This window comes from Oncorhynchus nerka, linkage group LG20, assembly GCF_034236695.1.
Source record: "Oncorhynchus nerka isolate Pitt River linkage group LG20, Oner_Uvic_2.0, whole genome shotgun sequence".
Classification (NCBI taxonomy): Eukaryota; Metazoa; Chordata; class Actinopteri; order Salmoniformes; family Salmonidae; genus Oncorhynchus; species Oncorhynchus nerka.
Window position 1 is genome coordinate 84,836,547 of NC_088415.1, and position 16,082 is coordinate 84,852,628.

General features: G+C 45.0%; 1 protein-coding gene across 2 annotated transcripts; it reads left to right on the plus strand.

The window, feature by feature from the left end:
- The first annotated feature begins 4,459 nt into the window (after window positions 1-4,459).
- On the plus strand, window positions 4,460-15,119 carry LOC115103325 (sentrin-specific protease 5-like). 2 transcript variants are annotated; one of them, XM_065005924.1, is made up of 9 exons: window positions 4,467-5,870; window positions 6,043-6,265; window positions 6,344-7,243; window positions 8,701-8,748; window positions 9,000-9,077; window positions 9,397-9,534; window positions 11,624-11,707; window positions 11,899-11,949; window positions 12,084-15,119. In XM_065005924.1, exons 3-9 carry the CDS (start codon window positions 7,070-7,072, stop codon window positions 12,201-12,203), a joined length of 693 nt encoding a protein of 230 aa, XP_064861996.1. In that variant the 5' UTR covers window positions 4,467-5,870; window positions 6,043-6,265; window positions 6,344-7,069; the 3' UTR covers window positions 12,204-15,119. The 2 variants fall into 2 exon arrangements, with proteins under 2 accessions (XP_064861995.1, XP_064861996.1); XM_065005923.1 differs by lacking the exons at window positions 8,701-8,748; window positions 9,000-9,077; window positions 9,397-9,534; ... (1 more) ...; window positions 11,899-11,949; window positions 12,084-15,119 and having other exon boundaries at window positions 4,460-5,870; window positions 6,344-7,214.
- Window positions 15,120-16,082: the final 963 nt, after the last annotated feature.

Below are 16,082 nucleotides of genomic sequence, written 5' to 3' on the forward strand. Positions count from 1 at the left end.
TTCTATGCCATCAAAAGGAACATAAAATTCGACATACCAATTAGGATCTGGCTAAAAATACTTGAATCAGTTATAGAACCCATTGCCCTTTATGGTTGTGAGGCCTGGGTTCTGCTCACCAACCAAGAATTCACATAATGGGACAAACACCAAAAGGCACAGGGCCTCACTGCGAACACCGGGGCCTCACTGCGGTGACAGTCAGTGGCGTCCCATGTTTATTCCGTGCACCGGAACCAGTCGTCCACCGCAGGAGCCTCGGTCTGACTCTGATGCCAAGGAGCCAGAACCGGCTGATACCCCAATACACACTGCAAGGGAGAAAGGTTAGTGGAGGAGTGGCGGAGTGAGTTCTGGGCTATCTCTGCCCAGGGCACGAACGCCGCCCACTCCCCCGGCCGGTCCTGGCAATAAGACCTCAGAAACCTACCCACATCCTGGTTAACTTTTTCCACCTGCCCGTTACTCTTGGGGTGAAAACCTGAGGTAAGGCTGACCGAAACCCCCAGACGTTCCATGAACTCCTTCCAGACCCTTGCCGTGAACTGGGGACCCCGATCGGACACTATATCCTCAGGCACCCCATAGTGCCGGAAGACGTGTGTAAACAGGGCCTCCGACGTTTGTAGGGCCTTAGGGGGACCGGGCAAAGGGAGGAGACGACAGGACTCGATCCACAACGACCAGGATCGTGGTGTTACCCTGTGAAGGTGGATGATCGGTTAGGAAATCCACCGACAGGTGCGACCACGGCCGTTGTGGAACGGGTAAGGGTTGTAACTTACCTCTGGGCAGGTGTCTAGGAGCCTTGCACTGGGCGCACACCGAGGAGGAGGAAACATAAACCTTCACGTCCTTAGCTAAAGTGGGCCACCAGTACTTCCCACTAAGACAGCGCACCGTCCGACCGATCCCAGGATGACCAGAGGAGGGTGACGTGTGGGCCCAATAGATCAGCCGGTCGCGGACAGCAGACGGAACGTACAGATGCCCAGCTGGACCCTGAGGGGGAGCGGGCTCTGCACGTGATGCCCGCTTAATGTCCGCGTCCAGCTCCCACACTACCGGTGCCACCAGGCAGGAGGCAGGGAGTATGGGGGTGGGATCCATGGGCAGCTCCTCTGTGTCATACAGCCGGGACAATGCATCTGCCTTAACGCTTTGGGAGCCTTGTCTGTAAGAAAGAGTGAAAACATCCACGGGAATTATGGGGATCCCTAAACTATGGGAAAATGATCTATCAATGAAATTCCCAGCCGAAGGTTAAGAGGCCATGATTATTTTCATCATTGTGTCAAGAGATATAGTGCTAAAACACTTGAGTGTCTCCCTTGATCCTAGGTCCTGGCAGAGTTGTGCAGACTCAGGACAACTGAGCTTTGGAGGAATACACAGATTTAAAGGGGAGTCTGTAATTTGCTTTCTAATGATCATTATCTTTTCCTCAAAGAAGTTAATGAATTTATCACTGCTGAAGTAAAAGCCATCCTTTCTTGGGGAATGCTGCTTTTTAGCTAGCTTTGCGACAGTATCAATAAGAAATGTTGGATTGTTATTATTTTCCAAAATTAAGTTGGAAAAATAGGATGATCGAGCAACAGTGAGGGCTCTTCGGTACTGCACGGTACTGTCTTTCCAAGCTAGTCGGAAGACTTCCAGTTTGGTGTGGCGCAATTTCCGTTCCAATTTTCTGGAAGCTTGCTTCAGAGCTCGGGTATTTTCTGTATACCAGGGAGCTTGTCTTATGACAAATGTTTTTGTTTTTAGGGGTGCGACTGCATCTAGGGTATTGCGCAAGGTTAAATTGAGTTCCTCAGTTAGGTGGTTAACTGATTTTTGTACTTTGATGTCCTTTTGTAGGCAGAGGGAGTCCGGAAGGGCATCTAGGAATCTTTGGGTTGTCAGAGAATTTATAGCACGACTTTTGATGATCCTTGGTTTGGGTCTGAGCAGATTATTTCTTGCAATTCCACGGGACAAAACTAGGTCCAGAGTATGACTGTGGTAGTGAGTAGGTCCAGAGACATGTTGGACAAAACCCACTGAGTTGATGATGGCTAGTCATTGACTACAGCTCAGCATTCAACACCATAGTACCCTCAAAGCTCATCACTAAGCTAAGGATCCTGGGACTAAACACCTCCCTCTGCAACTGGATCCTGGACTTCCTGACGGGCCGTCCCCAGGTGGTGAGGGTAGGTAGCAACACATCTGCCACGCTGATCCTCAACACTGGAGCTCCACAGGGGTGCGTGCTCAGTGCCCTCCTGTACTCCCTGTTCACCCATGACTGCATGGCCAGGCACGACTCCAACACCATCATTAAGTTTGCAGACGACACAACAGTGGTAGGCCTGATCTCAGACAACGACGAGGCAGGCTATAGGGAGGAGGTCAAAGACCTGGCCGTGTGGTGCCAGAACAACAACCTATCCCTCAATGTAACCAAGACTAAGGAGATGATTGTGGACTACAGGAAAAGGTGGACCGAGCATGCCCCATTCTCATCAACAGGGCTGTAGTGGAGCAGGTTGAGAGTTTCAAGTTCCTCGGTGTCCACATCAACAACAAACTAGAATGGTCCAAACACACCAAGACAGTCGTGAAGAGGGCACGACAAAGCCTATTCCCCCTCGGGAAACTAAAAAGATTTGGCATGGGTCCTGAGATCCTCAAAAGGTTCTACAGCTGCAACGTCGAGAGAATGGTTGCATCACTGCCTGGTACGGCAATTGTTCGGCCTCTGACCGCAAGGCACTACAGAGGGTAGTGCGTACGGCCCAGTACATCACTGGGGCTAAGCTGCCTGCCATCCAGGTCCTCTACACCAGGCGATGCCAGAGGAAGGCCTTGAAAATTGTCAAAGACCCCAGCCACCCTAGTCATAGACTGTTCTCTCTACTACCGCATGGCAAGCGGAGTGCCAAGTTTAGGACAAAAAGGCTTCTCAACAGTTTTTACCCCCAAGCCATAAGACTCCTGAACAGGTAATCAAATGGCTAGCCGGACTATTTGCATTACACCAAATAATGCATGCAGAGCAGAATTAGGCCGATACTCGCTAATGATCAAAATAGAGAAAAGAGACGTTATATTCTACAACCACCTAAAAGGAAGCAATTCCCTAACCTTCCATAACAAAGCCATCCCTTACAGAGAAATAAACCTGGAGAAGAGGCCCCTAAGCAAGCAGGTCCTGGGGCTCTTTTCACAAACACAAACAGACCCCAAAGGGCCCCAGGACAGCAACACAATTACACCCAACTAAATCATGAGAAAATAAAAAGCGAATTACTCGACACATTGGAAGGAATTTACAAAAAAACTGAGCAAACTAGAATGCTATTTGGCCCTAAACAGAGAGTACACAGTGGCAGAATACCTGACCACTGTGACTGACCCAAAATGAAGGAAATCTTTGACTATTTACAGACTCAGTGAGTTTAGCCTTGCTATTGAGAAAGTCCGCAGAAGGCAGACCTGGCTCTCAAGAGAAGACAGACTATGTGCACACTGCCCACAAAATGAGTTGGAAACTGACCTGCACTTCCTAACCTCATGCCAAATATATGGCCATATTAGAGGCACATATTTCCCACAATGAATTTGAAAACAAATCCAATTTTGATAAACTCCCATATCTATTGGGTGAAATACCACAGTGTGCAATCACAGCAGCAAGATTTGTGACCTGTTGCCACAAGAAAAGGGCAACCAGTGAAGAACAAACAACATTGTAAATACAACCTATATTTATGTTTATTTATTTTCACTTTTGTACTTGAACTATTTTCACATCATTACAACACTGTATATAGACATAATATGACATTTGAAATGTCTTTATTATTTTGGAACTTTTGTAGGTGTAATGTTTACTGTTCCTTTTTAAATGTTTATTTCACTTTTTTTTAAATGATCTATTTTACCTGCTTTGGCAATGTAAACATATGTTTCCCATGCCAATAAATTGAAAATATTTTATTGAGAGAGAGACAAACACACACGAAAATAACACATACATTAACATGTATGGATGTAAAATTGGCAAAATAGCATAACATGACATCTCTCATAATTTTATTTACTTTTTTCAAAAACCCACTGGCTGTATTTGATTGAGCCTCATTTATTGAAATTGAATCAATTAATGTATTTATTATTATTGAACGTATTATTCTGATCACTTTTTTCCTTGATAAATTCCGATTGGTACCGGTCGTATGTAGTTATCACAGCTACAAAGTCATAATTATGGTTTAATCCCGCCTATCTCTACAATGTATCTTCTTGAAACTTTACCACTCTGCTAACCTTATGCCCATCTCTACCCTTGAATGAAGACCAAAAAGCAAATGTTTGTTTTCATGAATTTGTACGATATAATCCATTTTTACTTTGTGGCTGTGGTAACTAGTGACCACGGAAGCAAGTGCCGTGACGTATTCAACGTGCGACCGCTTGCATGAAATCGACACAATCAGTCGTGATGAATTTTGTTACAGGCGTCTGGTCGTCCAGGAAAAGACAGTATACACGAAAATTATGTGGTCCAGGTATCGGCTCATTTGGGTAAATTCTGAATTAATTTGAGTCAGGCAAGACCATACCAAACATGCTGACGTCTGATAGTGTGTGCTACATTTTGTTAGAGATTTTTTTTTGCTGCACGCTTTGGTCCCAAATCCTTTCCGTGTGTTGTTGGAGGCTCTGACATGACACACGAGGGCTAGCTTCAAACGTGGTTTAAATTAGCTAGCTAGCATACCGGTAGTTAGGATTCACAGTAGCCAATAATCAACACATTTGTAATGCCGTGCCAGTATGTACATTGCCAGAGAGTAGGTAACGCTACTGTGAACTAGCTAGCAGAGTTATATATTAGTTAAATGAACCATCTTAAAGGCATGTTTCTCTCACCGTGTGGTGTCTATAGTACGTCTAGCCGGTCGGCTGAGAAGGTTAACAATGGCAAAATAGAAGGCAATGGTCAGGTGTCTTGTTTTCCTTCCTCGGACCCAACTGAAGGCACTCAAATGGGGAGCCATACCCTGGAGACCATGACCTATTCGAGTCATTCACACAAACGCTGGAAGCTCTCAGCCGTCCAATCAAACACAAGGCTAGAGCTATTAGTCCCTCACTCACTCAAGAGCAGGGAAAAGTACAAACTTCAAATGGAGCCTTCCATTGTCTCTGCTCCATTCCTCCCTCGCGTAGCTATTAGCAACCACGGGCTTGAACCTGACTCAGAGTGCATTGCTCCCACAGACAACACTCAAGCAAATCTGAGATCAGATCTAAAGCAGATCTCTGTGTCTCATACCTGCTCTGACCTGCCCCTGAGTCAGTCCCCCTCCATGCACTCCCCTTGCCCTCCCTCCACAGTGCACATCAATAGACAGCCCTTGCCAGTCACACACGCCTCTTACCTCTGCTGCAGCCCTGTAGCACAGGTCCACGACCCATCCCTAACCACAACCGCAGACCCTATTAGATACACAAACCATAGACGACACCGGAAAAGAGGCATAAAGAACAACAGAAAAGGAGTCTCTCCTCTCTCCATGCGACTCAAGAGGCAGTCGCGGCGCCGGTGTAACATCCAGTTCTGGTGGCAAGTGTGGAGGAAGTGGGGGCACAGAAAGTGGTGGAGAGCCAGGTGTCTCCTCTGGTTCTCAATGATCAGAGCTAAAAGACTGGCGGAAACCAGGAGGCGCCTGTCTATTTTCAACACACAGATGTCTTATACATACACTGGGGAATTGGAGGAAAGTCAGAAATGGCAGAAGGTACGCAAGGGAAAAGAAGTGGTCACTACGGCCATTGCATGTGATGGTCAAGGCCTGGACAGTGCAGAGGACAGCCAGGCAAGTTCAAATTGCATTACACCAACATAGCAGTCAATACAAAGTCCATGAGCATGTACATGTCATCCATTTATATGCTCAGGCCTATCCAAACACATTTATAAATCAATACATGAGACCCATACTGACAGCAATAAAATCCAAAATGGCTAAATACAGTTGACTTATTTAGGAAAAGGGGAGTTTGGAACAGAAGGTGTGTCCGTCTGTGGGCACATCAGTGCTGTGTAGCAACCCTGTCAAGGAGGAGGACCAGGGCACAGTCAGAGCTAGGGATACGGCCACCGCCACTAAACAGGACACGTTGGTGACAAAGCGACCAGTGCCGTATCCACCTCAGAGCCGGTGGGCGTCCACGGACTTCAGCTGGGAAGCAACAACGAAGCTCATCCATGGTAAATTTGTTTTTCTTAAACTTAAAATGTTTCCTTAAGTGGTGCCTTGAGTGTCTAATGTTCTTTCTATCTACGTAGAGTTCCTTGACTGTTTCTATGTGAAGTACGGAAGTTTCATCCCATTGAGCAATAACGATGTACTGAGGCACCTTAACAAGAAGCTGAACACTAACCTTACTAAGGGGCAAGTACATAACAAATACAACAGAGAAGACATGGTTTTGGTTCCCTCACTTCATAATGCAATATGTGTAGTATGCCCTGTTTTTCCTGATCATGTGGCCTGACTTGGGTATACTAGGCCACGGCTGCCCAACCCTCTTCCTGGAAAGCTACTGTCCTGTAGGTTTTCAGTCCAACCCTCTTCCTGGAGATCTACCGTCCTGTAGGTTTTCAGTCCAACCCTCTTCCTGGAGATCTACCGTCCTGTAGGTTTTCAGTCCAACCCTCTTCCTGGAGATCTACTGTCGTGTAGGTTTTCAGTCCAACCCTCTTCCTAGAGATTCACCGTCCTGTAGGTTTTCAGCCCAACTGTAATTTACCTGATTCTATTTATTAGCTGTTTATTAGCTGCACACCAAGCTGAATCAAGTATTTTAGGTTAGGGTTGGACTGAAAACGTACAAAACAGTGGAACTCCTGGAAGAGGGTTGGGCAACCCTGCTCTATGCCCTAGCTGTATCTTCTATATCTGGCCCTGGACAGCTTTAGACCCAAGGTATAGCCTATCCTGTTGAGGTCACATGGTCAAGGAAAAACTCAGGGCCCTAGGAATTATGAAGCTCTCTACTAAATAACAAAACAATGTTCTGTTCTGCCCTCCTTCATAGGAAGTATTTCATCTCTGTGGTAGTAATGAAGTACCAGGCTGTCCTAGCGCATAGAATGATGCCCGCTTTCCGGGTGGTCTACAACAAGCACACTCTGACACTGGAAGACTTGTCTACGCTGGACGATCAGAACTGGCTCAATGACCAGGTTGATGCCTTTTACCCAAATCCACCAATTTCACCATGATATACAGTGCCTTTGGAAAGTATTCAGACCCCTTGACTTTTCCACATTTTTTAATACGTTACAGCCTTATTCATAACTGGATTCAATAAAATAACAATCCTCAGGAATCTACACACAATAACCCATCTTGACAAACTGAAAAGAAGTTATTTGACATTTTAGAAAAAAAACAGAAAAAAACATACTTTATTCAGACCCTTTGCTATGAGACTTGAAAATTGAGCTCAGGTGCATATTGTTTCTATTGATCATCCTTGAGATGTTTCTACAACTTGATTGCAGTCTACCTGTGGTAAATTCAATTGATTGGACAAGATTTGGAAAGGCACACAAATGTCTATATAAGATCCCACAGTTGACAGTGCATGTCAGAGCAAAAAACAAGCCATGAGGTCGAAGGAATTGTCTGTAGAGCTCAGAGACAGGATTGTGCCACGGCACAAAAAAATGTCTGCAGCATTGAAGATTCCCAGTAACACAGTGGCCTCCATCATTCTGAAATGAAAAGTTTGGAACCATCAAGACTCTTCCTCGAGCTGGCCGCCCGGCCAAACTGAGCAATCGGAGTAATAAGGGCCTTGGTGACCAAAAACCCGATGGTCACTCTGACAGAGTTTCAGAGTTCCTCTGTGGAGTTGGGAGAACCTTCCAGAAGGACAACCATCTCTGCAGCACTCCACCAATCAGGCTTTTATGGTAGCGTGGCCAGACTGAAGCCACTCCTCAGTAAAAGGCACATGACAGCCCGCTTGGAGTGGTAGCATGGTAGCATCCACATTAATGTAGAACTGTTTAGAAGCATATTCTGTTATTTACAATAAAAGTGACTCAAATGACACTACGTCATTTCCCATTCATTTCTAATGGGCACAAAATAATCTGAAACACAACTGAAAAACACACAGCAAATGCATCCAGCAAATGTTTGTCACAAGCTTCTTGTAATCATTGATTGCTAGGAATATGGGACCAAATACTAAACTTTTGACTATAGTACACACAAAGGAATTTATCCCAATACTTTCGTTCGCCTAAAATAGGGGCACTATACTAAAAGTGCTGTAATTTCTAAGCAGTTGATAATTCCCTCAAATTAAAGTTCACAGTCTGCACTTCAACCTCGTAGTCATTGTATAATTTAAATTCAAAGTGCTGGAGTACAGAGCCAAAACGACAACAACTGTGTCACTGATCCAATACTTTTGGAGCTCACTGTATGTCCATAGACTGAAAACTTTCATGACTGGCTGGGAGTTTCTTCTGACCACGTGACCCGATCAAGAAATAACTGGAGTTCACGTGGTCAGGATCAGAAAAGCCTCTTGGCCCTGCGTAGTCTGGTGCGTCATCGGTCCAAAGTTAACTTGCTCAATGTGATGTGACCCTGTTTGAAATTCTTTTGTGGTTTACTCTTGAAGGTCATGAATATGTATGGAGAATTAATCATGGAGTCTGCACAACACAAGGTAGGATTTATTTCCCATTATATTTCCTCCATTCTATCAAGAAATATTCCTAATGTATTATAATGTGTTACATTATAACAATGAGTCTGATCACAGAAGGGTAGAAATTCTACAATAGCCTGAGTCCTGATGCAATTGGGCTTTTATAACAAATGGGAGCAACTTAGATTGTCGTCCCTCTATTTGATGCATGTGTTCTTGGTTCCTCAATGAGCTTCTTTTTTTTCTTTCTTTTTTCTTTACTTGTGTAGGTCCATTTCTTTAACAGCTTCTTCCACCGACAGCTCATGACCAAAGGATATGAAGGGGTGAAGAGGTGGACCAGGAAGGTAAATGCTGAATTTCAGATGGTCTAACTTTGTTTTGATCTTTCAGAATGGATGTTACTCTAAAGCTTCTGATAATCATTGGGGATGGGGTCTGTTCTGTTTCAATTCAGGAGATGAATTGTGATGTACATCAACTTTAATTGGTGGAAATGGAATTGACCCCGACCCGTACCTGGGTCGTTCATTTTAGCTTTCCATGACTTTTTATTAAATTTTTACATTCCGTATTCTAATGAGGCCAACCGCTGTTTCACTCCGTGTGAACCGTTTTCTACCCTACTGAACACGTCCCTGGTTTCTGTTCCTCTGTGTCCTGCAGGTGGATCTCTTCTCCAAGGAGCTGCTGCTGGTACCCATCCACCTTGAGATCCACTGGTGCCTGGTGACGGCCGACACCGCCAGCAAGAGTATCCACCTCTACGACTCCCAGGGCATCGTGTTCAAGGAGGCTGCTGAGGTAACGTCGACGTAACTTTTACTGATTTAACTTTTGTTTATACAGGTTATTTTCATTGAGATCAAATCTCAATCAGACCTCACAACTGATGCCTCCCTACACCAGCTTGTGTGTGTCTGAACTCATTGGTGGCAGGAAGACTCGAGCATATTTTAATAGGATGAACATGAAAATGCTTTATTTAATTTTTGCTACAATATGCTACTGTGGCTAAATATCTCACTTGACTGAATGCTTTCATTTCATCCATACCCTTGCCCTGCACATTGTGGAATGACTTAACCAGTAGTGAATGTGTCCATATTCAATAACAGAATATACATTCCAGTGGTGTGAATGTTTAAACAAAATTGGGATCCTTAAACTCTAAGTAAAATCCTTAACTGAAAAACATGTTTAATTTTTTTCACCCACAAAATCAAATCTGTTCATTTTTCTCAAAACATATTATTTTCTGTGTGTAGCCTAACTGGACTCTATGGCTATAAAGACCTGGGGAGTAATTTAAATAACAACCAGAGAGGAAGAGGCAGACTTTAGGCCACTTTGGTGAATTTGGGAGGCAAGACAAGACATATGCGCGCTGGCCTGCTTGCCCCTTCCTCTCTCTCCCTCGTGTTGTCCTGCCTGCCCCTTCCTCTCTCTCCCTCGTGCTGGCCTGCCTGCCCCTTCCCCCCTCTCCCTCGCGTTGGCCTTCCTGCCTGCCCCTTCCTCTCTCTCCCTCGCGTTGGCCTTCCTGCCTGCCCCTTCCCCCCTCTCCCTCGCGTTGGCCTTCCTGCCTGCCCCTTCCCCCCTCTCCCTCGCGTTGGCCTGCCTGCCTGCCCCTTCCTCTCTCTCCCTCGCGTTGGCCTGCCTGCCTGCCCCTTCCTCTCTCTCCCTCGCGTTGGCCTGCCCCTTCCTCTCTCTCCCTCGCGTTGGCCTGCCTGCCCCTTCTTCTCTCTCCCTCGCGTTGGCCTGCCTGCCTGCCCCTTCTTCTCTCTCCCTCGCGTTGGCCTGCCTGCCTGCCCCTTCCTCTCTCTCCCTCGCGTTGGTCTGCCTGCCTGCCCCTTCCTCTCTCTCCCTCGCCTGCCCCTTCCTCTCTTGGCCTGCCTGCCTGCCTGCCCCTTCCTCTCTCTCCCTCGCGTTGGCCTGCCTGCCTGCCTGCCCCTTCCTCTCTCTCCCTCGCGTTGGCCTGCCTGCCTGCCTGCCCCTTCCTCTCTCTCCCTCGCGTTGGCCTGCCTGCCTGCCTGCCCCTTCCTCTCTCTCCCTCGCGTTGGCCTGCCTGCCTGCCTGCCCCTTCCTCTCTCTCCCTCGCGTTGGCCTGCCTGCCTGCCTGCCCCTTCCTCTCTCTCCCTCGCGTTGGCCTGCCTGCCTGCCTGCCCCTTCTCTCTCTCCCTCGCGTTGGCCTGCCTGCCTGCCTGCCCCTTCCTCTCTCTCCCTCGCGTTGGCCTGCCTGCCTGCCTGCCCCTTCCTCTCTCTCCCTCGCGTTGGCCTGCCTGCCTGCCCCTTCCTCTCTCTCCCTCGCGTTGGCCTGCCTGCCTGCCCCTTCCTCTCTCACTTGTGCTGTCTCGCCTGCTCTTTCTCTTCGCCAATGATGCCAGTGTTGGTTTCAGTCTTCGGTCTGTTGCGTGTGGAATATGCCAGCCAATTTATTGATGATAGGCCCTGCTTTACTGAAGTTGCAAGACAAATTGCGAGATAGATAGGTCTAGTACACGGTTCTTACTCTGTTTGCCTGGTGGCCAATCTGTCTATACTGTGCCCCTCTTGGCAGTACAGCAACTCCTCCGTTCCAAGTTCCAGAAATACCAATCTTAGCAGTCGATTCCCGGAATCGAATCTTAACACAAAAAAATTGATTCACGTGGAATTGTATTAATTTTATTATAATTGAATGGAAAACGAATAATAAAAAATGTTTTTTATTTGTCACATCCCTAATATATTCATGTTTAGTCATAGCTTAATTAAGTTGTTACTTGCTACGTAAGATTTCACAGACTGACTTTACATAAACAAATAGCATTTTACTGATTGGAAATTGTATTTCACCTGATTTAATGTAGACGAAATCAACATTTATTTTTTCTCCCCCCTTTCCATTCTATAGAATGTTTTAGGGTACATACATACTGAAGCGAAGGAGAGGAAGCAAACTGCATTTCAAAATGGCTGGAAGATGTATATCAGCGAGGTACATTGAGCTGTGTGTGGATCTTTAAAATTGAGTTTTAATGTTTGCCTGATCATTTTTTTTAACACAATAGAACAAAAAGACTGGTCTTTACGGGATTGCCTTCAGAAATCCTGCCAAAAATGCCATTTGAAATGTAGCCCATGATAATCACTGTTTTGGGTGTCTAACTCCAAATTGATTTTTCGCAGAGAATACCACAACAGACAAATGAAAACGACTGTGGAGTTTTTGTGTTAGAGGTACCAGCATATATATATTTTTGTAAATCCTTGATTATTTGAAGTGTCTGCTTTTATCGTCATGTACCTCTGTGTGTAATCTTAATAAAGGGTTACTTCCTGTCTCACTCACCCTGTTCATTCCTTTGTCTCAGTACTGCAGGTGCCTTGCCTTGGGGAAACCGCTGCACTTCTCCCAAGGGGACATGCCGACTGTGCGAAAGAGAATCTACAGAGAGCTCTGTGAATGCAAGCTCCAGGACTTACAAAATTGACCTTTCACCTTTTCACCATCCTCACTCACCTCACCTGGGTCATACTAATTAGGGCACACTATAGAAAAATGTTTTGCAATGGTAAAAAAAAAAGTAGATATTGCCAAGAATCCTTGAGCCATAGAAAAGGGGGGGGGGGGGTTTGTCTCGACCCTGTGTCTTTGTGTTAGCTGATATATTTAATTAGTGGAGAAGCATCTCCACCCCATATTCTGACGACCTGTTATTTCAAGCCGCATGGTATCAGACTGACTAGCTGGCATTTATTTTAGCCAATGGTGTATCAGGGTGTAACAAAATATGTTGTGATCAGTCTGTAATGACAGCAGACTAGTTGGTCTCCTAGATTTTTATTTTATAAAGAACTGGTATGAACATGACAACTCTATATACATGTGTCCACTGTTTTTCAATGGTTATTGCATTATTCTACATGAGCTTACGTTTAGACTATTGTTGAAGGCGGCAGACCGAATAGCAACTTACCATTGAATGTATTGAACATACGGAATATATTCAATGTAGTTTTTGTTCACACTTTCGTTATAGTTTTGTGTTTTAGACGTTTCTGTATGGGTCAAATTTCAGTTTTTTGCATTGGATAAATTGCATTCATTTAAATGTAAACTGTTGTCCCTTAGATTTGCAATTTACTTTTAAGACTTAAGTTTTCCTATTATGTCATGCCTCTATCTCCCGGAGGCTCAGTTCTGTAACAGGTCAGCAGGAGGTTCATTTGGATCCGGGTTTGAGCTGTTAAAAGGTAAATCAGGGCCCATATTCATAAAGCGTGTTAAGGTAGGACTGCTTTGAGAATACAGGCCCAGAAGGATATGTCATGTTTTTTTGTGTTTGTCTTTGAAAGTAAGGTGACAATCTGGAATTTGTATTTTTTATTTAACCAGGCAAGTCCGTTAAGAACAAATTCTTATTTACAATGATGGCCTACCGGGGAACAACTGCCTTGTTCAGGGGCAGAACGACAGATTTTTACCTTGTCAGTTCGGGGATTGGATCTAGCAAACTTTCGGTTACTGGCTCTAACCACTAGGTTACCTGCCCCCCCCCCCCCCCCCCCCCCAATATTGAACAAAGTTATTGTAAAGTATATGTACATAGTAATGTTAAAGTAACATAAAATCCATTTGATTTAGAGCCAATCTGTGCATTATTTTACCTAATGTATTGTACATATTTTCTCAACAGATTTGATATGCATGTTGAGATGATGAATTATGGCGATATATATATACATACATACGTTTGGACACATGTACTCAAGACAGGATTTTTCTTTATTTTTACTACGTTCTACGTTGTAGAATAATAGTGAAGACATCAAAACTATGAAATAACACATATAGAATCATGTAGTTACCAAAAAAGTGTTAAACTAATCAAAATATATTTTATATTTTGAGATTCAAAGTAGCCACCCTTTGCCTGGACAGCTTTGCTCACTCTTGGTATTCTCTCAACCAGCTTCATGAGGGAGTCACCTGGAATGCATTTCAATTATCAGGTGTGCCTTGTTCATTTGTGGAATTTCTTCCTTTATTAATGCGTTTGAGCCAATCGGTTGTGTTGGGACACGGTAGGGGTGGTATACAGAAGATCCCTATTTGGTAATAGACCAAGTCCATATATGGCAAGAACAGCTCAAATAAGCAAAGAGAAATGACAGTCCATTATTAATTTAAGGTATGAAGGTCAGTCAATCTGGAAAATTTCAAGAACATTGAAAGACAAAAATTGCAAAAACCATCAAGCGCTATGATGACACTGGCTCTCATGAGGACCGCCACAGGAAAGGAAGACCCAGAGTTACCTCTGCTGCAGAGGATAAGCTCATTAGAGTTACCAGTCTCAGAAATTGCAGCCCAAATAAATGCTTCAGAGTTCAAGTAACAGACACATCTCATCAACTGTTCAGAGGAGACTTCGTGAATCAGGCCTTGATGGTTGAATTGCTGTAAACCACTACTAAAGGACACCAATAAGAAGAAGAGACTTGCTTGGGCCAAGAAACACTGATGAGTCCAAATTTGCGATTTTTGGTTCAAACCACCGTGTCTTTGTGAGACGCAGAGTAGGTGAACAGATGATCTCTGCATGTGTTGTTCCCACCGTGAAGCATGGAGGAGGAGGTGTGGGGGTGCTTTGCTGGTGACATTGATGTATTTATATTTCAAGGCACACTTAACCAGCATGGCTACCCCAGCATTCTGCAGCAATACGCCATCCCATCTGGTTTGCGCTTAGTGGGACTATTCATTTTTTCCCCCAACAGGACAATGACCCAAAACACCTCCAGGCTGTGTAAGGGAAATTTGACCAGGAAGGGCAGTGATGGAGTGCTGCATCAGATGACCTGGCCTCCATAATCACCCAACCTAAACCCAATTGAGATGGTTTGGGATGAGTTGGACCGAAAAGCAAGAAAGCGGCCAACAAGTGCTCAGCATATGTAGAAATTCCTTCAAGACTGTTGGAAAAGCATTCCGGGTGAAGCTGGTTGAGAGAATGCCAAGAGTGTTCAAAGCTGTCCTCAAGGCAAAGCGTGGCTACTTTGAAGAATATGAAATGTATTTTGTTGGTTACTACATAATTCTATTTGTGTTATGATTCCAGGCCTCCCGAGTGTCGCAGTGGTCTAAGACACAACATTTAATTACAATAGGTGTTACTGCAGTACCTGATTCGAATCCAGGCTGCATCACATCTGGCTGTGATTGGGAGTACCATAGGGCTGCGCACAATTGGCCCAGCGTAGGCCGTCATTGTAAATAAGAATTTGTTCTTAACTGACTTGCCTAGTTAAATAAAGGTAAAATAAAACAAAAATTGTCATAGTTTGTCTTCACTATTATTCTACAATGTAGAAAATATGAAAATAAAGAAAAACCCTTGAATGAGTAGGTGTGTCTGAACTTTTGACTGGTACTGTGTGTACATGTATATATGTACACACACACAGTGCATTCAGAAAGTATTCAGACCCCTTGACTTGAAGCACCTTTAGCAGCGATTACAGCCTCGAGTCTACAAGCTTGGCACACCTGTATTTGGAGATTTTGTCCCATTCTTCTCTGCTGATCCTCTCAAGCTCTGTCAGGTTGGATGGGGAGCTTTGCTGCACTGATATTTTCAGGTTTCTCCAGAGATGCTTGATTGGGTTGAAGTCCGTGCTCTGGCTGGGCCACTCAAGGACATTCAGAGACTTGTCTGCGTTGTTTTGTGCTTAGGGTTATTGTACTGTTGGAACGTGAACCTTCACCTCAGTCTGAGGTCCTGAGCGCTCTGGAGCAGATTTTCATCACGGATCTCTCTGTACTTTGCTCCATTCATCTTTGCCTCGGTCCTGACTAGTCTCCCAGTCCCTGCCGCTGAAAAGCATCCCCACAGCATGATGCTGCCACCACCTTGCTTCACTGTAGGGATGGTGCCAAGTTTTCTCCAGACGTGACGCTTGATGTTCAGGCCAAGGAGTTCAATCTTGGTTTTATTAGACCAGAGAATCTTATTTCTCATGGTCTGACAGGCCTTTCGTTACCTTTTGGCAAACCAAGCGGGCTGTTATGTGCCTTTTACTGAGGAGTGTCTTCAGTCTGGGCACTCTACAATTTAGGCCTGATTGGTTCTGCAGAGATGGTTGTCCTTCTGGAAGGTTCTCCCATCTCCACAGAGGAACTCGAGAGCTCTGACAGAGTGACCATTGGGTTCTTGGTCACCTCCCTGACCAAGGCTCTTCTCCCCCGATTGATCAGTTTGGTTGGGCGGCCAGCTCCATGAAGAGTCTTGATGGTTCCAAACTTCTTCCATTTAAGAATGATGGATGGGAACGTTCAATGCTGCAGAAATGTGTTGGTACCCTTCCCC